Below are 24,760 nucleotides of genomic sequence, written 5' to 3'. Positions count from 1 at the left end.
TCTACAACATGCCCTCTGCCTAACTTCTTTCTTTCTATGACATTCACTTTTAGAAAAAATCAAGCCAGGTGCCCCACAAAATGTCCCAGTTCTAGATTTGTCCAATGGTTTCCTAACTGTACAATTTAACTTCTTGTTTTATCACCATTATTTGCTATAAACTGAAAGTTGATTCTAAAGACTTAATTCAAGTCAAGTTAAAGATTTTGGGGGGGGGGCAAGAAATCTTCATATTGCAAAACCTCTGGTTGGTCACCTAAATAGTGACACCAGATTTCGCCAATGGAAAGTTTGATCCTTCACATCAAGCAAGTTGTCACTAATGTAAAAATTCCATTTTAACAATGTTTGCTTACTGACCGCCATGGTTCTTGGTGCTGGAGTTGGAGGAGTGGGGGTATGCCCCCCAGCTGGAGAGGACTGATAGGCAGGTGTAGGAATTGAAGGAGCACTAGGTTCTCTGGCAATGCTTTGTTGCAAGTCCCTTATTAAAGACAAAAGTGTTAGAAATTAACACTATATAAGAAAACCCAACACATAAAATACCAAGTGTTTTTCTTTTCTTCGTACATGAAACACTGAAAACAATGATGGCATTTTAAAATATGCTACATTTCTGTTCTTGACTGGAACTAGCTTAAATGTTCTTTCTCTCTACTATTTAAGAAAATGAAGTTAGTTCTTATTCTGCTTCTGAAGCCTAGGAAAAAGGTAAACTTTTTCAGAGATCATGGTTATCACTAGAGTAAGGAACATGTCAAACCGGGCAAGGGGTCCTAAAAGACTGCCCACTTTTAATAAGAGGTCATCCCCTAGATGAGAAATTCCTAATCTAACAACCAATCTAGAAGTAATCAGAAAATTACTACTGCTTATAGTCACCTAATATTTAATCACTGTATTTTATCAGTGTTTACAGAAACCAAAACAACAGGTGAAAATTTCTTAACACTTTCTGAAAATATTTTTTTGAATGTGGCATTGCGATATTTTGTTAAAAAATAACATCAAATGCCTCAGTTTATTTAGAACTGACATCTTTATGAATCTCAGTCACCCTATCCAAGAGCAATATTATGTCTTTCAACTTGCTCAAGTCTTCTTATGTGTCCTTGAATAGAGTTTAAAAGTTCTCTTCATACAGATCTCAGGTATTTTACTACATTGTTACTATTATAAGTAGGGTCTTTCCTTCCACTACATTTTCCCTATGTTTATTTATATGAAAGTCTTTGATTTCTACAAATTATTTTTATGATCAACTATGTTCGTTAATAATTACTATTTGCAGAGTTTGGGGGTTGAATCTCTTGGGTTTGCAAGTAGTACAATCATAAAATCTGTAAGTAGTGACAGTTTTACCTTCTCCTTCCCAATTTTTATATTTATGTGCTCTGTTTTAATCTTCCTCTTGTCTAAATGTGCTGGCTGGTACTGCCAATATATTATTAAATAGTGTTGGTGACCACCTATTGTCTTTTCCTGACCTTATAAGGAATGTTTACAGTGTTTCTTCATTAACCATGATGCTGACTTTTGTGCAGGTAAGATAGGTAAATACGTAGGTAGACAGACAGACGGACCTGCATCTTTTTTTTCATGTGAAGGAAGTATCCATCTATTCCCATTTTATTGAGTACCAGAATAGTTATTTTCTCAAATGCTTTTTATTCATCTATGAAGACTCTTTTTTTCCTTAGATCCAGAAGTGCTGAACCAATCACTGCATTACTGGAATAACTGCCCCCCTTCCCCTCAGTAATGGCTCTTTTTGAACATACTGCCGAGTATCAATGGCAAGTATTTTATTTAGAACTTTCATATCCATATTCATAAATGAAACCGGCCTGAAGACTGTGTTCTGTTTTAATCTTTGTTGACTTTTCTTAACAATAAGACTAATTTGTAGGGAGATTTTTTTAAAAGATCTGGAACCAATTAAAAAGCATTCCAATTATTTGCTTTTTAACGGTTAACTAGAAATACTCTATAAAATCAAGCAGCCCCGCTCTTTCTTAGGGGTGGAAGGAGGTAGCTCCTTGGTATCTTCTGTGCCTTCTACGGACAGCTGTTGAAACAGGGGCAGAGTAGTGAATACAATATGGCTGGCTGAGAGCTCAGGAGGCTCATGAGCACGAAAGACGGAGTTCTGGGTGTTCACTGCTGATGAATGTGGGGCTGCATACACACCTGAATGACAGTCTGGCTCGTGTTTGTTTTCCTTTACCCCTATAACAATCACTCCACTCTCCTCTAGCATCCAGTGCTGCCTGCCTCGGCCTTCTTACCTTTTTATAAACTGACTTGAGGTTTTTGTCTGACTAGATAAAGGATCTTGCCATTATTTTAAAGCTAATAATTTATATGCCTTGGTGTTGGCTGGCAATTTTTTTTTTCCCAACCAGAAAATATATATTTTCTACAAGCATGCACTTACTATAGGGACAGGTTCTTGAATGTTATCATTAAATATCTGTTCTATGCTCTGTTTTGGTTTTTCTTCTACAGGGAAAATCAATCTTACGTACACCGGATTATCTTTATCCACCTCTAACTGTTAAAGTCCTATCTTTATTTTGGTTTCATTTTCTTTTGCTCTTCTCATTTCTACTCTGTGCTCCTGTGTTTTCCTCATTGCCTATATTCTCCTTTTGTGCTCCTTCCCATTTCATCTTAGATCTGTGATGGTTTTGCTTTTCTTCTTTCATGAATCCTGTTACCCCACTTATCACCTCCTGTTTACTCACCTTCTTGAATTCTGGCACTTCTCCTTTTGGGTGTGCCTTAGAAAAATTGCTTCCTAACACTTTTTTTAAAAAAATTCGTAGTGAGGTCTAAGCTCAGAATTTTCATCTATCCTTGACAATATTATTCTGGTGAATGTTCTTCATCTATTAAGTTTTGTTCAATGTTTTCTGTTTTTTTCACCTTAACAGTCCTTTCATATCAACTCCCTACTGATTACTCAGCACGGACTGAGCCCCGTGTTACTGGCCCAGCTTTCTCAGTAGTCTCCTTCAGAAAGAGACTTCACTGGTATTTTTGAGCCACTCACCCTGTCTTCCCCACGTTCTGTTACCCTCAGTTTACATAAGGAAACTATTTGCACCACAAGGTAAACTGCTTATGTTTACTGGCGTCTCCTGAGCTCTGCCACCCTCAGCTGTTGTTTCTGTGACATCGCTGTACTCCTTACATCTAGAGTTTCTGCTCCTTTTTATCCTTTTGTGCCCAGATCACATAATTGCTTACTTGCTGTTTTATAAAATAGCCAGGAAAAAAGGAAATTGCTATCTCATGCTGCCAAGTTTAGCCCAAAAGGCTCCACAAGTGTTTTGTTTTTGTTTTGTGTTTTTTTAAGAAAAATACTTTAAGTACAATTTGATACAGAAAACAAACTTACTTTAAGAGTTCATCTCTTTCTGTCTTCCGTGCAAATACTATATCACTGCATTTGTTCTGGAACCTGACCAGGATCTCAGTCAGCTCATTGTAAAACTATAAGCAAAGAAGAAATATAACTAATAAACCAGGACAATTTTTTAATCTAAGGAGAAACACAATGTAAAGGTCATTTGTCAGTAACAGCTAAAACTGAAAAACTTAAATCTTCTGCATGGGACACAGTCATAATACTTAAGTCTAACAACTTAATATTAAATATGAGCTAAGACTCCTAAAGAAAATAAAAAATAATAAAATCACTTTTAGAGAACACTGTCACCAAAAACTAAATGGCAAAAGTTAGGTTTCATGATCATGAACATTTTCCCACTCCTAGAGAAAAGTCAACTATTTAATAAAGACGCCAGGCCTATTTCACAGGAAGGATTAGATTTGCACATTCACTTCAGAAATGCAGGCATCATTTAAGAAGCCCTTTAGAAGAATTTTCAAAGGCTCTTTGGAGAGTTTTCTCAGCTTATCTGTTTCAACAAAGCATTTTAAATCAAACTGAAATGATATTTTACTATCCCTTCTGTTTTGAAAGGCTCTGTAGTATTTCTACCCTCTCTTCAGATACCTTTACATTATATCTGCTGTATTTACATCAAGATAACTCCACTCGATGATCATTATGAAGTTGAAATACCAAAGTAATGGTGTTTCTGAAAAATTTAAAAATCACTTGTTCCCTCAGAAGCAGAGAAGCTGATTCTTTGAATTTGCAATTCAACACGTCATATACCACAGGGCTTGGGTAAAAAGAGGACTCAACCTCTGTCTTTAGATTTCCAGTCTAATACTTACTCAGCCATTTTACCTATGTTCGTAACCCGATGATTATTCTCAGCAAACCATAAAGATATCAGCATAATTGATAAAAACAAATATAAGCATTTCCCTAAACTTTTTAAAGAACAGGCAACAAAATGCTTACAACATATCTACAAGCCGATCATCATCCAAACCATTAGCAGAGGATAAAAGCCACCCTCCCCACCTCCCCCACAAAGATCAGCTCTGTTTCCTCGAAATTCACTCAAATTGGTTGACTTTTCACTCCCCCAAAAGTATGATTAGCTTTGGTATCTCTGGGCTAATTTCTGCTACATCAAGTACCTAACTCCCTTTCTACCTGGTGAAATACACAATCCATCAAAGCTCCCATGAAATGTTGTCACCTTCATTAAGCTCTTATAAGAAACCTCTCAGAGGTAAAAGTCACTAATAACTAACAAAGGCCAGGCAAAATAACTTCATCCAACTGGAAAAAAAAAATCAACTTCCCAAACTATATATTCATATCTATACTGGGTAGCTATTGTTTCTAATTTTATATACCATACCTTTGTGCCCTCCTCCAAATTAGCTACAAGTTCAACAAAGTTATCATATGCAGTAGCTAAATTCTTCAAAACTTCTTCTCTTAAGTTAGCTTCATTGTTAGATTGTTTCATTTTTGAAAATTCCTGGTGTGAGACCTTGTTTAAAAAAAGATTTATGTTATTTACATTTACTTACGAAATTAACATAGCTTCTAACATTTTTATTGCTACTTTCCCAACTATGATAATCATACATGATTACATGCATGAATTACTAGAAACTTATCTAATATTTCTTTTGGGGTAGCACTGTGCTTTAAATCTTTCCTTAAGTAAAAGTATCACAAATTCAGTGCATGTCAAAACAATCACTAACAATTAGATTGCTATTAATATGCAGCACTTGTAAGAAAGACAATCCTAAGTTCGAACACTGATTTAAACCAGGCTTTAATTTTTTAAAACATAACTCTTATTAAACTATATAAACTTCACCTGAATATTTTGAAGAAGTCCTTCCTGTTGCTTTAGAGATTCTTGAACTTTAGTTTTAAGACTTCCATAGATTCTATCCAGTTCCGTAACAGAAAGAGTTTCTTCATTTATCACACCATCTTGAGCCAGAGCAGTCAAAAATTTGCTTGTCATGTCAAAATTCACTGATTTCAGGTCATTCTCTAGACCTTCTCTTTCTTTCTTTACTTCATCAAGATTTACCAACAAGGATTTTAATACATTTACAACCTAAGAAGAAAAGGAAAAAAAAAAAAGCTTCATTTAATTGCCAAAAAAAAAAAAAAAAAAAAATCCAGAAGCCAATTTCAAGAAGGGATTTATATACAAAGGTTCATCCAGAGTCTGGAAGAGATGATTTCTCAGAGAGCCAAGTATAAAATGTACATCAGAGTTATTTAGATATAGACATTGTACCTTTGGTGGACTCAGGCTGTAACAGCAGCAGCAATAAATACCACCAGCAAGAGCTACAATTTACTGAACATTCATTATGTACCAGGCACTGTCCTAAACACTTGGTAAATATAATTTATTTATTTATTTATTTATTTATTTTCACTGTGTGGTTGCCTCTCACTCACGCCCCCAACTAGGGACCTGACTTGCAACCTAGTACTGTGCCCTGACTGGGAATCGAACCAGCGACACTTGGCTCGCATGCCGACGCTCAATCCACTGAGCCACAGCAGCCAGGGCTAGTAAATGTAATTTAATGTACTGCTTATAATAACCCATAGAGTATATATTTATTGCCTCTCTTCCCCAGGTGAAAAAGCTGAGTCTCAGAAAGATTATGTAACATGCCCAAGGTTACACAGATCCTGAGGAGAGGTGAAATTTGAGACCTAACTCTGCCTAACTCCACACCAATCTCTTACTCACTCTACACTATACTGCCTACCGCTCATGAGGTATGGGAAAGTGAAGTTCTGCCAAGTAAGTAAATACCCTATTTTGCCAACAGAAAAACTGAGAGAGAGACATATGGAGACAGTCATGGAGACAGAAATAGACACACAATGGAGAGAGCACACCAGATAGGAAAAGAAACAGGAAGATGGGATACAACAGAAGCTCTTCACTTCATGTACTGGGAGAGAACGCAGGGTCTTCTACATCTGTTCATATCATTAAGAATTTTATCTCTCTTACTCAATCCAGGTAGCCTCTGACTTAATCCCACAGGACTCAAAAACATCCCTTCATTAGTGTCCGAGGGCCCTCCAATGCCACTTACAAACTACCCTCTTTCACCGACATCGCTTCTCACTTCTGGTAGGACCACCAGGGAGAGCACCAATCCCAATTCCCCTATCTGTTTGCCCCAATGGTGCTCAGAGAAAGAAAGGTGGAGAAGAGTCAAAAGAAGAAGGGGACATCCAAAAACCCCACCGATATTCCTGTTTCTTCTTAACAGCAGCATTCCAGCTCCCATGGATTTCCTCACCAACTGCCTATTGCTAGGAATTTCCATCCACCCCTCATTCCAGTCCTAGTTAGCTCCTAGAAAGGACTGCAAAGTAACCTCCTTTTGTGAAGACCAGAGACTTGAGGAAAAATCTAAAGTTTCTTCTAAATTTAGGTGACCTTCCTTTTGGCCTCTGTTTACCAACCATATCTCCTCTGTGTCCTTATCTTAACATTCAGAGTCAATTTAAAAAAAAGAAAATGAGGTATAGGCAGTAGAAATATTACTCCTTGAGGTCCAAAAAGCATCATAACACAGACATGCTAGAAGGAAAGAAGGAAGGAAGGAAGGAAGGAAGGAAGGAAGGAAGGAAGGAAGGAAGGAAGGAAGGAAGGAAATGAATCATACCTGGATGGGCATGACAAAGTCTATTTTACAAATCTGGTGGAATCTGACATTAGACAATGGTGGATAAAAATCTTACTTCCCAATAACTTCCAGGAAATGGGGAAAACAAGTGCAAAGCATATTTATATATATGGCTGCACTCTGATAAACAGAAATCAGAATATAAAGATATAGATATACACACATAATATATTATGTATATATGTATGCATTTGTATTTTTTTGCAAAAAGAAAGAACTAAGGACAAACCAGAAACTACTTAGTATGATTACTTATAGCAAGTGGATGGGAACAAGGTGGAAGGAAAAGGGATGAGATTTCTCTGTATGCATCTTGGTATCATAAATATTTTTTTTACATTCAAAATTAAAACTAAATCAAAACTTGAGTACAGAAACAAACTGTTTATCAAAGTGAAGCATAATTACCTAATAAAATATTTCAACTTTGACAATACTCCCTTAGTGGACTTAATGGATTTAGTTGCTGTGTAACCAAGTGTGGCTTACTACTTGGAAAACTTGATTTTCTCATCTGCAAAACGGGAATAATAATAGTACCTATCCAGAACTGTTCCTAAAACTGAAATAATCCATATAAAGTACACAACGTAATTTCTAACAGAGAGTAAGTGTTCAATCGTATTAGTCAATATTATTAACTGGCAGTTAGGTTTTATGGTTTAACTATTATTTTGGGTATACTGTGGACTGAAGAAATTAGGTCTAAGCAATTCAGACAGAGATAGAGAAAAAGATTTAAGAATTAAGGTATCCTTTTTTGCTGAATTATAACTATTTCTGTAATTATGTGACACTGTATATTGGGGGAATGTAACAGGATATAAATTTTAAAGGGTTGCAGTATTATCTGTTAGCATATTTAAACTGATACTGGAACCTCAACTATGAGTTTGACTTAAGACTTTACCCTATAAATTCTGTTTAGCTATTAGAAAAATAAGAAAAGTCATTTTAATCTCTCTATAAGTTATGTCCAACAAAAGCTAGAGAGAAAAAAAATAGTGCTTGCTTCAGCAGCACATGTACTAAAAAAAGGGGGGGGGGGAATAGTCAAGTTAAATAAAACTGGAGGAGAAATAGGAATATGCAGAACTGGTTAAAAAACAGTCTAAGTTGAGAGTTGGGAACGCTATACCTAAGTATTTAAAAAGAGAATCTTTAAATACAAATTACCAATAGCCTGCAAAATATTTCAGGTTATCTTAATATTTAAAACTAAATGCCCAAATAGACCAATGATAAATAACTAGATAGTAGGCCTCTTCACAATAAAAAGGAAAAACAGCCCTACCATTAAGCTATGACTTCTAAATAAAACATATACTTTTTATCACTTTTATAATCAGCAATTCAAATTACTGAGCTTTTAATCAATAAAACTCTAGCTATAGTGTTGTCAACTATTATGACAACTATCTAAAATAACTTTGATATACATATGATGTTTACTTTTTTTGATAAAGGCATATGATGAATGAATATACAGAACACTGAAAGTTTTGTGGTAACCTCTGTCCAAAAAATCTAGCTTAAGTAAAATAACTTCATGCTGACTGTATGTGTTACTCCTCTGTAATACCACTATGGAGTTTTTAAAAAGCAGCTATTACTAGAACTGAATAAAGTAACAAATCACTGCAAGCTAATTAAGGATTTGCTCAGCACAAAACAGTTTTGCTTTTCCACTGAAAGAAGAATCAAAGGACAAAAGCCATGAGTTCTGAGTCATGAAAGAAGACATCAAAAAGAAAAAGGAGAGGATATTACACATAGATATTTTTTTCTAAAATAAAAAACTACCACAATTTATGCTATTCTGTGGGTCAATAGTTTATGTTCTTCATAAATTAATCTTCTAACCACCTTTCTTTCTTCCCTCATTTCCTCAAAGCATCTACAGCAGTCCTCCCTTATCTGTAATTTCACGTCCCATGGTTTCAGTTACCCACAGTAAACTGCAGTCCAAAAATATAAATGGAAAATTCCAGAAATAAATTCTCATTTTAAATTCCATACTGTTCTGAATAGCACGATGAAGTCTCTCACTGCCCTGCTCTGTCCTGCCCCAGATGTGAATCATCCCTTTGTCCAGCATATCCGTGTAGTATATGCTACCCACTCGTTAGTCACTTAGTAGCAGGCTATTGTGGCATCAGTGCCTTTGTTCAAATAACCCTTCTTTTACTTAATAATGGTCCCAAAGCCAAGAGGAATGATGCTGGCAATTTGGATAGGCCAAAGAGAAGCCATAAAGTACTCCCTTTAAGTGAAAAGGTGAGCATAGTACATGAAGATATTTTGAGTGAGAGACCACATTCACATAACTTTTATTACAATATATTATAATTGTTATCTCTCATTATTGTTGTTGTTAATATATTACTGGACCTAACTTACAAATTAAAATTTGTCACTGGAATGTCTGTAGAGGAAAAAACATAGTATATATCGGGTTCGGTATTATCAGTTTCAGGCATCATTATTCCCCTTGGATGAGGCGGTCTAGGGCTAATCTTCGACACTGGACTGTAAAGGAAGGTAAAGGCTAAGTATGATTCATTTGTGAATTTTTCAGAGTACCCAGCACAGTGCCTTACCCAGATTAGATACACAGTAAGTCTTGGTTGAGTAAATACATGAAATGCTTCTGTGAAAATACAAATAAGAAACAACACTGACAACTTTTGAGATCTACTGTCCCAAGGAAATTAATCTTTTTCAAGATTTCAGCGGTATTTCTTGCCCCCTGGCTTAGTTTCCAGTGTACTTCGGGGCCTCTATCTTACCCCATTACATTACCTCCTCAGACACTAAGTCATACTTGAATTTTCTCCTCTTTTAAGACTTCCCGAATCAGATGCCCCGCTATTGATTTTCTCCCTCCTGTCAACAGTAGAAAGGCCGTGCTGATGTTACCCATTTATTAACATGCACACCTTGTCGATTTTCCTTTCAGAGGTAGTCCCAGTGGGATATGGTGGAATGGTGGAAGGCAGTATAGAGTAACATTAAGAAACAAAGAATTTGTGGTCAGAACAATATCTAGCCAAACCCAGTCCTTTCACCTCAGGAAATTTTCTCCTTTATAAAACCTTAATTAAATACTGTGAACATATGGAGTATCTAGAATACAGAACCCAGTTCACAAGACGTATTCAATAAAAGGAAATTATTATTACAGGATAGCAATAGTAGTATAATGACCCATTACTCGGTGTATATATCCTGCTACTTTAAATATAACAACCTCAATTAAAATCTGTATATTTAAAAAGATGCCAATAAGAAAGAAATCAGCACTTTGCTGTTTGTAATAGCCTGAACATAGTTTCCATAAACAGGTGATGAGCCACATCACAACGCATCTTCTTACCTCGCTGCCCTGCATGGTCTTTGCTGGGTTGGCAGAAGGGATGGCAGCATTCAGCTCAGGCTCTGGCTTACACAGAAGTGCTATGGTGTCGCGGTGAGACTGATAACGTTCTTTCACTTGTCCATCTGCTTGCACAGCTTTATCCAAAACTGCTCTGAAGTTGGCTCCCTCTGTGGGAAAAAAGAATGTTATCAGAGTACAGCATTGATTTTCACAGTAATGTTTATGGACTGGTGGTACTTTTAGTTCTGAGCTCCTTCTATAGGCCCCAATTTTTTGTACTTAAATTTTAGCATTTTGGAGCTCCTCTCTTAAGAGGCATCTTACTTCTTTCCACCTTCTACAGCTCAGATTTGCTAGTTAACAGAAACTTAGCTCCTGTCCATCTTTGCATTTTTGTTTTTGAAAAACCAACTATAAAGCAAAAGCACAGTTACCCCTTAAAATACATTTGTGGTCACTATCCACCAAATAAAAGCTGACATTAATCTATCCCCACAACTTATGAATACAGAAAAAAAATCTTTCCCTTATTTCAAGTATTCCTCTCTCAAAGGATCACTGGTTTAATTTAACTTAAAAAAAAAAGCTTTCAAAATAATAATCTGGCTTCAAATTAAATGTTAAAAATCATCTCTCACCACCCAGGATTCAAGTGAAATGAAATTATAAAATTGTGTACATAATATGACCTCATTTATGTTTACAAAATATGCGCAGGGCTGGAATAGCAAAAGAAAGTTTTAGGATCAGCCTAATTTTCACTTTATACTCCTCTTAAGAATCTGAACTTCTTATAATAAACATGAAATCAGCTTTGTTGAGTTTCTTCATCTTACACTGAACTGAGGAACGCCTGGGTTTCCGTAACAGCAACAGCTGCAGTAAAAACAGGCTTACAATTGAGCCTAATTTCATCAATCAAAAATGTGGATCCAAATTGAGATTTTATTCATGTTAAAGTTATTTATGCACAGTATTACCTGCTCTTAAAGGCTTGTAGAGGTCATTGGATGCTGTCCTTTGCCAGCGTTCTTTGAATTTTGCTCTTAAATCATTGTCAGTTGCTTCTTCTTCATCCAACAATCTTAATGACTTTTAAAAAGAAAGCAAAGCAAGAATGAGGTTTTTCTAGTGGAAAAATTTAATGTTTTAAATTATACTCAAAATATGTGAGGATAAGTGAGAAGGGACTACTCTTACACTCTTACATTACTGGTTAGAATATAAATTGGTACAATAATTTTTGCTGCAGAAATTCATGCTATAATGTGTTTAATAAAAAGTCTTATTAAATTAAGGGCTAGATGAACCATTACCTTAACTCAGTAAAATTTAAAAAGAATAACTAAGATTATGTATATCCATATACCAAGACAACTTTAAACAAAGATGTTAAGACAAAAATAAATACGAAGCTTTGGACCTTCGAAGCCATAGACAAAACAAAGAAAAAATGGATTAACTACATGAAAATAAAAGATTTAGACAACTATCCCAACGACATACTGAAAAGTAACATAAACGTCTTTTTAAAAAAAAACACTTATTATTTTTAGAGAGAGAGAAGGGGAGGGAAAAAGAGAGGGAAGAAAACATCACCGGGCCAGCAACCCAGGCATGTGCCCTGACTGGGAATCAAACCAGCACAAGCCCTTTAGTCCATAGGCCAGCGCTCAATCCACTGAGCCACACCAGGGCAAAAAAAAAATGTCTTTTTAATGCACAACTGAGAAGACAGGATAGTGGGGTCCAGAAACGTAAGAAAGTAGGAAACAAATGTGAGAGCCAGTGGCACCTGCTGATCTCTGACAGCTCAGAGCAGAGGACCGCACACTTTTCCGTCAAACACCACAGTAAATGTTTTAAGCTTTGGAGGCGACAGTCTCTGTCACATATTCTTCTTTTTCTTTTTTCAACCCTCTTCAAATGGTAAAAATCATCTTTCACTGGTGAACCATACAAAACAAGTTATCTTGCCAGGACTGGCCACACTACCCTTAATTTGTTAACTACTGGTTTAGAGTGTGAATTTAACAGAACATGAGTAAAGCCCTGGCCGGTGTGGCTCAGTTGGTTGGAGCATCATCATAAACCAAAAGGCTGTAGGTTCGATTCCAGGTCAGGGCACATGCCTAGGCTGTGTGTTTGTTCGGTCCCTGGTCGGAGCACATACGAGAGGCAACCAATCAATGTTTCTATCCCCGCCTCTCCCCCCCATTCCCTCTCCCTAAAATCAATAACCATGCCCTCAAATGAGGATTAAAAAAAGAAGAAGAACGTGAGTAGACACAGAAATATAGGTGGGGCTAATAAGAGTAGAAAGGCACTATCCTGCCTCAAATGGGGACACTTCTAAATGAGTGACACTCACTGAATGAATTTTTAACAGGAAAACTTCCCAAAAGAAGGAAATTTACCTATATGAAACCGTGGCTCTAAATAGAAATGAAAAGTACCACCTAGGATTCCTAATTAAAAGTCTAAACTTAGGACTGAAAATTACACTACCTATACAACACAAAGTCCTAAGATGACTTCCAATTTAAAAATTAACCACCAAAAAGAAAAAAAAAAAAAAAAAAAACCTCAAGTTTAAAGAAGTGTCCAGTATATAATGCCTTTTCATAGCAGAGGCAAACAAAAATCTTCTCCAGTAGAATTCACTTTAAACTCAGATCTCAAAGGATTCCCACAAATAAAGTTTCAGGGTATGTGAATTCACAAAAAAAGAAAAGAAAAAGAAAAAAAATCATTGAACATTAAATCCAATGTAGTATTCTGGACTGATTCTTGAAACAGAAGGACATTAATGGAATAACTGATAATATCTGAGTAATAATGTTGTACCAATCAATATTTATTTTTTAATTTTCATAAATGTACTGTGGCTACGTAAGGCTTGAACTTCCAGGGAAGCTGAGGGAAAAAACTCTGCGCTGTTTTACAACTTTTCTGTAAATTTAAAATTATTCCAAATATAAAATTTCCTGGAAAGGAAGTAGTAAAACTATCTCTACTTGCAGATGATGTGACCTTATATACAGGAAATCCTAAGGAATCCACAAAGTAACTATTAAAGATAATAAACAAATTCAGTCAAGTTGCAGAATACAAAATAAACATACAAAATCAGTTGTATTTCTATACTCTAGGAATGAACAATCAAAAAATTAAGTCAACAATTCCATTTAGGATAGCATCAAAAAGAATAAAATACTTAGGAATAAATTTAACCAAGGAGGTGCAATACTTGTACATTGAAAACTACAAAACACTGCTGAAAGAAATTAAAAGGCCTGAGTAAATTAAACAACCACCCTGTGTTCATGGATTGGAAGACTTAATACTAAGATCAGCAGTACTCGGTATTGTAAATAGCGCTGCTATGAACATAGCGGTGCACAGGTTCCACTTTTTCTCCCCATGCCTACCTACTAGTCCAATGTTCTTTCAATTGTGACACCAGATAACAAGCTTATTGGACCCACAAAGCAACACTTTTTAAAGGACTATAAGATATGCTCACGAACAAAGTCCACCATGACCTTAACAGCAGTGTTTGTCAAATATTAACATGCACACAAATCACCCTTGGATCTCACTAAATGCAGATCCTGACTCAGTAGGTCAGGGTAGAGTTAAAGAGATTCTGCATTTCTAACAATTTCAGCACAGAAAGGCTTTGGTACTGGACTATTTAACACCAATTTTGTTTGCTTTAGTTTTTCTGATTATTAACTGTACCTACATAGGTAGAGCTGATAATGTTGACTGTATAACAAATGCAGAACCTCTCATCAGTTTGCCCAGGCCAATAACGCAATAAATGTCCATTTAAGTTTCCTAATGTTTTTCAGTAGCTGATTTGCACTGAAAGGTAAATAACTACATGCACTGTTCAACAGTCCAGATGCCTTCCTGTTCTATCACTTTTAATAGCTATAATATTATCATCAACATAGTAATATAATAATAATAGTACTAATAGCTATAATTTATTAAGCATGTACTGCGTGTCCCATAGGCTAGGCATTTCACTGTTTTAGTATAGTTCATCCTTTAAATAACCCTGAGAGATAAATATTATCATCCCCAAGATTCATACCATCATAAGTACTTAAGTACTCTACCCATGCCCCAAAGTACTTGGAAACAATGTAAATACAGTATCTTCTGAATGTTAACTGAAAAATCAGAACATCAGGGATTCAAGCATTGATAACAAGTCACCTGAAAGAGACACAGCTCCTAAACTGGCTTTGTTTGGATATATTTATAGTAAAAGAAAGCAATGTATCAATTGAAAAATAACACTGGTGAACAGCTGTCTTTAGCCAAAAAACTTTAGTATTCCATTCCTATTGATAAAATACCTTCTCTACTGAAAGATGTATTTAGTGGGCTTATAAAACATTTGATTGGCCTAACTTCCTTTGTTTGATTCCATGTTCACCAAGAAACCCAATTTTTAATATAAAAAGATAATTAATTATGAAGACTTAAAACAGTTTGTATGATAGTAATTTATCATAGTGTAGTAGTATTACACAATGGTCTTATGAGTTTAATTAATGTCCATTTACATACCCTTATATAAATGCATGAATCTATTCTTCCTCAGTCGAAATTCTTCTTGAGGTGGAAGGTCAGGCCCTATGAAATCCAATAGGAGGAAGCCTCCAGTACTAATCCCTTCTGGACACCAAGGAGTCAAACTGTCTTTATTTGAAAAGCAAATCTCTTAAAACATACCTCATCTAGGATTTCTCTATTTCTTTGTAGTAGTTCAGGTAGCTCTCTGATCAACTGATCTACAGTCTGTATGCCTCCCTGTTCAATCACAGACGCAGACTTAGTCAATATAGACTGAGGTACAGTATCTCCAGATACATCTTCAATTGCTGCTGGGAGATTAAGGGAAGCTAACACCCTGAAAAAATAAAACACTGTTATATATAGGTCTAAACCACATTTCAAACATTAATCTATATCCAAATCAAGAGCAATGGAATTACCATCTACAAAGTGGATAAGCCCAATCAATAGAAAAATAAAGAGAAAAGGAAAAAAGGAAAAAAAGAAAATCAGTGATTGATAAAATTATAACAAAATCATTTAAAAATTAAGTTTATAGTTCAGAATTAAAAGCCAAAAAGAAATTACATTAAAATATAATAAATACCTTCGGTTGACAGTTCAGACTTAACTTCTTTCAGTCTAAGCAATCACAAGTCAAAAAGTCTATCTTAAAAACTACAATCTTTGTATGATACTCCCGATTATTATATTGTCGCTGACAATTAAAATAAATAAAAGTTATAATTTATATTATATAGACAAAATGTCAAAAGAATATGGTTGATCTAAGTATTAATTACATAATCTTCATCTGTTCTTGGTTTGTGGCACAGTAACAATTATTCTATTACTTCACTTATGTAATAAAGGGAATGTTAAACTTATGTTGCTTTCTGGCTAGAAAAAGAAAAATAAGGTAAAAATTCATTCATTCATCCAAATTAAAAACATGAAAAAGTAAAACAGACTAGGAGAAAATATCCTCAATTACATATATCTGACAAAGGACTTGCCTCTAAAACATGTAGAGCTCTTCAAAGATTAATAAGAAGTAAAACTCAGTTTTTAAAAATTGGCAAAAGATTTCAACAGATTCTTCACAAAAGATACATGAATGGCTAATACGCACATGAAGAGTTGCTCAGCATCTTTATTATAATCAGGGAAATTCAAGTTAAACCAGCCCTGGCTGCTGTGGCTCAGTGGATTGAGTACCGGCCAGCGAACAAGACAGCTGCCAGTTCGATTCCCAGTCAGGGCACATGCCTGGGTTACAGGCCAGATCCCCGGTTGGGGGCGTGTGAGAGACAACCACAAACTGATGTTTCTCTCCCTCTCTTTCTCCCTCCCTTCCCCTCTCTCTAAAAATAAATAAATAAAATCTTTAAACAAAAACAAATTAAACCATAATGAGATACTGGTACACACATCAAAATGGCTAAAATTAAAAACTCAATTTAAAAAAAAAAAGACTGACAATACTAAGTGCTGATGAGCATGCAGAGCAACTACATTTCTCAAACAGTGCAGGTGGGAATATGAACTGGAACAACCACTCTAGAAAACAGTCTGTCCACTGCATATGATGTTAAACATACACTAACCATACCATTCAGCAATTCTAATTCTAGTTATTTACCCAAGAGAAATAAAACATGTCAACACAAAGATTTGTACACGAATGTTCATAGCATCAGCATTATGAAACGTCCACCAACAGGTGAAAGAATAAACCACTAGTATTTGACCATAAAATACTTCGCAGAAATAAAAGGAATCAAACTGATACCCACAACATATATGAATCTCAAAAACATTATGCTTAAGTGCAAGACACCCAATACATTTTAAATATACACTGTAAGCACTTATACATACTACAAGTATTGCATATTGTAACGGTATGTACTGTACAATGTACTATAATATACATCTGCACCTTATAATGATTTATATTAAATTATGTAAAAAGAAAACTAACCTATAGTGGCAGGGAGCAGATCAGTAGTGGCTGGGGGCCACGGGAGGAGAGAGTGAAGGGAAACATGGACGAGGGAGTATTGTAGGGTGATGGAAATGTAGTCTGTCTGATCATGGTGGTGGTAAAGGTGGTGGTTACAAGGGTCTTACATTAATCAATGGAACTGAACTATACATTTAAAATGGGTGTATTTTATTGTATGAAAATTATACTTAAGATTTTTTTAAAACCAATGAATCCACCAGACACAAAACAGATTCAGAATACTGAATGTATCGTGTATCTTAACTTAAAAAATTCATTTCTACTTCTCATTTCCCTGAAAAAAATAATCTCTAATATACAAATTAGCGATCAAATAGTTTCACTTTGTTTCAGTAATTAAATTTCTTCCAACTACATTTGGTAGGGATTAATAAATAAGAGTGTCCCCAAGGTACGCCTGTATGTGTGTGCGTATGTGTCGATCTTTGCTCTTTCACATGGCTTTGACATTCAGCTCCAAGCTGAGAAAGGAAAATGGTCATAAACTATTTAATTGAAGAACCATCAAAAAGAAAACATTAGAACTTGAGAGAGAAATTTATGAAAGGGAAGCTCTCTACCTACCCATTTGACAAAGTGGTGGCTTCTCTCATTTGAGCAATTAACCTGTTAACTAAATCAGCTTTCCTCTGACTGTAGGCAGCCAGAGACTGCTGCACTGACACGGGAACCATCTTCTCAAACAGATCTACAATTGGAAACAGAAATTGCAACAAAATTTGGAGACAAAATCTCAAATTATAAAGTGACTATTCATAATGCCTTTCCAATATTCATATAAGAAGTCTACAAATACTTGAAGATACAACTAAATCACTACTGAAAGAACAATGATAAAGAGAATTTTTAGGTCGCTGGGTTCGCGGACAATGACAGTGAAAGTTTCTTCTCTGAACTTCAATGTCTTACCTATTAGATGTGTCTGTCACTGAGTTTAAGGAACTTTTGGTGAAGAAGAGTTAAACATAAGAAAACACTGTCCATTTGCTTTGGGCTCCAGTGCCACAGTTTCCACTTCCCAACTACTCAACCTTGGACAAGTAAATTACCTAACCACTGTGCCTCAGTATCCTCGTCAGTCGTGCGGGGGCATAACAGTACATAGCTCATGGCCTGCTATGAAAAATAAATGAGCTAATATTTGTAAAGTGCTTAAAAGAGTTCATGGCACATGGTAAACACTGTGTGTTTGTTAAATAGAAGTAAGTAAAATAATCACCCTTTCCCAATAACTTAGAATATTAATTATCTTTGGGATCTCAGCTACAGGCTACCATATATTGCATGTATCTACAATATCCAAGAATAACATGTATTCATCTGATACAATCATGATTCCAGAATTTGATAGGTTTAAAGTCATATTTATGTATGTTTATTTTTAATGGCAGATACTTAAATAATATAACAAATGTTAACAAAATGACTTGCTTAATAAAGTCTTTATCACTACTCAAATTCAGTTCCAAGTTTTCTGTTATATACTTTACACGTTTATAGCCATTTACTTCCCATCTTAAAATTTCACTGTAGACATGAACAATTTTTATTCTCATATTCATTTTAAACAATACGAACGCAAATTAGATTCAAAGCACACAATAACATTGTGTGATCTGGGCCTACAAAAAAGAAAATAAAAACATTAAACTGGAGAAAAGATGAGTAAGATAAACTATATCTGAATACTTGACATACCAGTGAATTTCTGGCTAATGGGTACATTGATGGGGGTAGATTTCACAAGTGTGGCTTTGCCAATAGGGTCTAGATCTTTGAGGTCTGGAACTCGATCATGATATATAAAGTCATTATCCTTCTTTGCTGCAGCAAGGGCACGGTTGATTTTGTCAGAAAAATCCTTCACATTGACATATTCATCATAGCGAGCTGCCACTGTTTTAATCAATTCTGCTGCATGCTAAAAAAACATTGAAAAAAATATTATTTCTTTTTCTCAACCAAGTATTGGATTTTTGTTTTAAAAAAAATCTCTAATGATAAGCATTTCCAGCAATGTGGTAAACAGAATAACCTAGAAATTTTCCCATCACAAATTACCCCAAAAAATGAATAATAATACATAGCAGACATTCCTTTAAACACGAGTAAATTACCAAGAAAATAAAAGAAACCCATGGGTCAATAAGTATAAACTGATATTTAAGAAGGTTGGATGTCCAGCATTTCAGTAACCTAAAGGACTATCAACTAAAATGAATTAAAAACCCTCATGGAGACTGAGGGGGGGTATAAAAATCATGTAAGACAGAGAGAGAACTGAGAAACACCCCTCAGTACCTCACATGGAAGCAGGAACTTCAAGGGGACTACACCCACAGTGAAAAGAGTGAATCAGAAAAAAACCACCCAGCAACATAAGAAATCAACAAAGAAACAAGTTATCTCAGCATCAACAGAAAATGTGTTTGTTTGCTTTTTAAAAAGGTTTACCATTATAGTTCATAACATGAGCACAGGCCTCCCATAAACTTAGAACCCAAATTATATTACTTAGGTGGTAGCAGGTACAGTAACATCACATAAAATAGACAATAAAGCCAGAAGCATTATTCAAAATAAATTCAGTACATAATTAGGGTGGAAGATTTTAACACTCCTGTCTCAGTGATGACTGGACCAAGTAAACAAAGTTTTTAAGATTACAGAAGACTTGAACAGCATAATTAATGAGTTTAATTCACCAGAAATGGAAAACCATGAACTCCACCATTAGAGAACACATAATATTCTCAAGCATTTAAAGAACATCTATATCACGTGATCTCATGAGGAGACAAAGCAAATCTAAAACACCAAAATTACAGAAATACAAGAATGGGTTAATACGGCATTAGCAAATCTACTTATGTAATTCTTCAACTAATAGATTTGAGCTTTTTAAAATTCAAATTATCTCCAGAAATACTGAAAAACATTTGAGCCCTGACCAGATAGCTCAACTGGTGAGAGCATCATCTAGATATGCCAAGGTTGTGGGTTCGATCCCCAGTTAGGGCACATACAAGAATCAGCCAATGAATATATAAGTGGGACAAAAAATCAATGTTTCTTTCTCCTTCTCTCTCTCTCCCCTTTTCTCTAAAAATCAATATTAAAAATATGATAAAATTCAATATTTATTCTTGGTTTTTTAAATCCTTATTTTGTAAAACAGAAATAGATATCACATGACAGAATCTTAACCCCCAAAGCTCATATCATGCTTAACAGAAAAATATTAAAAAACATCCCTAAAGTCAAAATAAAACAAAGATCACCAGTGTCATCACAACCATAGAACATTTGAAAACAACTAAAGAATGAAATCAGTTATTAAATTTAGAGAAAAGAAGGAAAAATTATTATTTACAAGTGATGTATTTGCATACCTATAAAACCTAACAGAATCAAGCAAACTATTCTAAGAAATGAGAATGGCAGCTTAGATATAAAACCAACAGTGCAATACAGATAAGCAACCAATAATTTGAAGAGATAACAAAAGAAATAAATCAAAGACAAAATATCCATACATGCAAGGTCAATATGAAACTATAGAGAGGAATAAGGGTAAACAAAACAAAACCTACATCTTCGGTGTAAACTAGGAAATGGAAAAATGCACAAATTTATATCACTTTTTAAAATACGTAAATCAAATTTGATTTGTAAATGTGATCAAACACTCCCCCAAATAGCAAAATTGGTACTAGAACCATAAAATACGCTAAATACATCAGGAGAAAAAGGAGACTGCTAAGTGCCCCACTGGGGCGGGAAGTGCTTTAAGCAACCTGAAAGCTATGAAATGGAATAAGGTGACAACTGCCAGCTGATGACAAAGGGAAAGCCAAATGGCCCATATGTTGAGCCACCAAGGGGTCACAGGAAAAACCGGGAGTGCTGAGGGGCCTCATCCCAAGAGGGAGCTGCTGAGAGCAAGAGGCAGACTAATTACAAGGTCAGGGATGCTGGGGGAAGCAGAAAAAAGGACTGAAAAGTGGGAAGAGAAAAGTGGGGGAGCATTCAGGTAAGGTCTGCAAAATACAAACTCTAAAAGTGGAGGCATCACCTTCTCAAGGCACAAACTCCAAGGTCATCCAAGGTCCAAGCAAAAGCTGTGAGGAATTCAGGGAAACACAGGTATAGAAGTGGAATCCTTCCTACACCAGGCTAGGCTTTGGAAAGTGAACCTGAGGAAGAAACCCTTACACAAGAAGGCTTGGAAAGCTCGACCCCATTTCCCCACTCAGAAACCTCTTACTACTTCTCCACTAAATCAATCTCATTCAGACACAAGTAACTGTAAAGGCATCCCATCTGCCTCACTACAGAGAAACCATAAGGAAAAGGTTGAAAATGGGCAATATAACTTTCCAACAGATAATGAAAATTCACCAAAGAAGTGTGGCCACAAAGCAGATGAAAATAGCATGTGAGCAGAAAAAATCTAAATAAACTAAAAAACCTAACGGCACAATCAGAGTACCAAAAACCCCCACAAAATATGATCAGGGGCCAGATGGCCCAGACAACAGTGGGTGATATACTAGATAGCAAGAGGATGTGAAACAACTGACAGAACTCAGGAAAAAAGTGAAATGAAATCATTTAAGAAAAGAAAGACTGAAATATTTATATAAAGAACAAAGAAGGGATAACAGACATCAGAGAAATAAATCATTGTACACAAAACAAGAAAAAGTGAGGAAAATTCAGCAAGGCAGTTGGGGAAGGCGAGGCCGTTATGAATTAAAAATTTATGAGATGTATCAACCAAGTGAAATGTGAGGATCTCACATGAATCCTGATTTGAACAAACTGTAAAAAGACACTTGAAAGAATAAGAAAAAACTAAACTAGGTGTGAATATTGTTACTAGTATTAGTTATTAATTTGTATTAACTTTGCTAGATGTGATGACACTGTGATTTCAAATATTTTTAATCCTTGTCTATTAGAGACAAATACTAATGTACTTAAGGATGAAATAATATGCAATAGCTGTAATATATTCTAAAAACATAAGAGGGAAAGAAGAAATGGATGAAAAATAGCAAAATATTGATAATAATTTAATCTAAGTAATGGATACTTGGTAATTCATACTTTTATAGATATGTTTAGTTTTCCATAATAAATAACTTAATAAAATTCATCTAGAAGCATAAACAAGCAAGAACAATCAGAAAAAATTCATAAAATAATGACAATACCTATCAGGCATTAAGACATTCTAAAGTGTCTGACTTAAATGGTATGGAACTAAAACGTGAAAAGATAAAACAGAATAAGAAGTTCAGAAATAGACCTCAATATATATTATAAATTTAGAATGTGATAAAGTCAGAATCTCAAATCAGCGAAGTAAAGTAAACCATAATAAATGGTTTGGGGACAACTAGGTAGCCATATGGAAAAACAAAAAGTAGATCCATACTTCACATATCAGGATAAACTCCAAATGGATCAAATATCCAAGTATAATACATAATAAATTGCAGATCTATTTATACTTTGATATCAGCAATCCTATTTCTAGGAATTTAAGGTATACCTGCTACTACGGACTAAACTGTGTCCTCCCCCAAATTCAAATGTTGACACCCGAACCCGCAAAGCGATGGTACTTGGAGACAGGGCCTCAGAGAGAGATTATACTTAGATGAGATCATGAGGGCAGGGCCCTCAGAAGAACAGACACCAGAGAGCGTGCCCTCGTTCTCCCCACCACGGGAAGGCACAGACAAAGGAGAGCTCTCATCAGAACCCAGCCATGCTGACACCCTGATCTCAGACTTCAACCCTCGTAATTGTGGAGAAACAAATTTCTGTTGTTTAAACCACCCAGTCTGTGGTATTTTATAATGAAAGACCAAGCTGAGACACCTGCTAAGACACAAAATGCCAAGTGTACATAATTATTCACTGCACACTGTTTGCAGCAGTGAATCTTGGAAACATGTAAGTATCCAGCAACTGGTTTATACGATGAAGTACAACGCTGCTCTTTAAAAAAAGAGAGAGCCTGGCCCGGTGGCTCAGCTGGTTGGAGCATCAGCCACACCAAAAGACTGCGGTGTGGTTCCCGTGAGGGCACATACCTAGGCTGCAGGTTCAATCCTCAGGTCGGGGCATGTACGGGAGACATCCAATCGATGTTTCTCTCTCTCTCCCCCCTCTCTCTAAAATCGATAAAGACATAACCTCAGATGAGAAGGGAGGGAGGGAGGGGAGGGAAGGAGGGGAGGGGAGAGAAGGAGTGGAGGGGAGGGGGGGAGGGGAGGGAAGGAGTGGAGGGGAGGGGAGGGAAGGAGTGGAGGGGAGGGGAGGGAAGGAGGGGAGGGGAGGAGGGGAGGGAAGGAGGGGAGGGGAGGGAAGGAGGGGACGGGGGAGGGGAGGGGAGGAGGGGAGGGGAGGAGGGGAGGAGGGGAGGGGAGGAGGGGAGGGGAGGAGGGGAGGGGAGGAGGGGGAGGAGGGGAGGGAAGGGAAGGAGGGGACAGGGGAGGGGAGGGGAGGGAGGGAGGGAAGGATGGGAAGAGGGAGGGAGTGAAGGAGGGGAGGAAGGGAAGGAGGGGAGGGGGGCGAGGGAGGGAAGGAGGGGGGAGGGAGGGAAGGAGGGGAGGGGGGCGAGGGAGGGAAGGAGGGGGGAGGGAGGGAAGGAGGGGGGAGGGAGGGAAGGAGGGGGGAGGGAGGGAAGGAGGAGGGAGGGAGGGAAGGAGGGGAGGGAGGGAAGGAGGGGGGAGAGAGGGAAGGAGGGGAGAAGGGGAGGGAGGGAGGGCATGAGGGAAGGAGGGAGGGAGGGAGGGAGATGAGAAAGGTCTCCCTATTGCTATTTAAAATGAAGAGCTCTTCAAGATATATCATTATGAGAAAAGCAAGAATCACAACATACCTCCCTCATATAATGGGGAGAGTTAAGAATGTGCATTGCTTGTGTGTATGTATTGTATGTATTTCCTCTTATTTCAAAGAAAAACAAGTTTGAAAGGATTAAACAAGAAACTAATAGAAATTATCTATGGGGCAGTGGGAAAAAAGGATTGGAGGAACAAGATGGAAAGAAAAGGTGGGAAGAATGTATACCTTTATATATACCTGTTTCTCAATTTTTATTTTGAAATTTTTCAAGCCCACAGAAAAATTAACACAACAAACCCGCTATCGAGGTTCAACAATTGTTACCATTTTGTTATATCTGTTTTATCTCTCTCTTTCCCATATACACACATACACATGCTTTTTGTTTTGGCTTCCCCCCCACCCTGCCATACCCCACCCCCACAGAACTGTTCCAAACTATTAAGTTCACACATCATGACCCTTCATCTCTAAATACACCAGCATGTATCTCCTAATAAGAACAACTTCTTTATCCTCGACTGGTGTGGCTCCATTGGTTGGGCACCATCCCACAAAGCAAAAGGTCTCCAGTTCGATTTCCGGTCAGGGCACAGGCCTGAGTTGCGGGTTTGGTCCCCCACTGGGGCACATACAAGAGGCAACCAATCAATGTTTCTCTCCCTCTCCTTCTCCCTCCCTTCCCCTCTCTCTAAAAATAAATAATCTTTAAAAAAAGAAAAGAACAATTTCCTTAATACCTATAAGCTACTATCATAACTAAGGAAACAAACAATACTTTCATAAAATCA

General features: G+C 36.5%; 1 protein-coding gene across 2 annotated transcripts in view; it reads right to left on the bottom strand.

The window, feature by feature from the left end:
* PDCD6IP (programmed cell death 6 interacting protein) overlaps positions 1–24,760 on the bottom strand; it is a 49,965-nt gene that overhangs the window by 2,520 nt on the left and 22,685 nt on the right. For both annotated transcript variants that reach the window (XM_090284474.1, XM_090284475.1), the window contains exons 8-16: positions 18,804–19,026; positions 17,670–17,793; positions 15,254–15,431; positions 11,482–11,593; positions 10,499–10,668; positions 5,265–5,513; positions 4,791–4,925; positions 3,404–3,498; positions 361–484 (exon numbers count right to left, since the gene is read on the bottom strand). In XM_090284474.1, coding sequence (XP_090140600.1) covers positions 361–484; positions 3,404–3,498; positions 4,791–4,925; positions 5,265–5,513; positions 10,499–10,668; positions 11,482–11,593; positions 15,254–15,431; positions 17,670–17,793; positions 18,804–19,026 — 1,410 coding nt within the window. The remainder of the gene's footprint in view (positions 1–360; positions 485–3,403; positions 3,499–4,790; positions 4,926–5,264; positions 5,514–10,498; positions 10,669–11,481; positions 11,594–15,253; positions 15,432–17,669; positions 17,794–18,803; positions 19,027–24,760) is intronic.

This window comes from Furipterus horrens, unplaced genomic scaffold, assembly GCF_987537825.1.
Source record: "Furipterus horrens unplaced genomic scaffold, mFurHor1.1.pri manual_scaffold_7, whole genome shotgun sequence".
NCBI lineage: Eukaryota > Metazoa > Chordata > Mammalia > Chiroptera > Furipteridae > Furipterus > Furipterus horrens.
The sequence above is the reverse complement of the archived record's forward strand: the minus strand, read 5'-3'. Positions and strand labels throughout refer to the sequence as shown.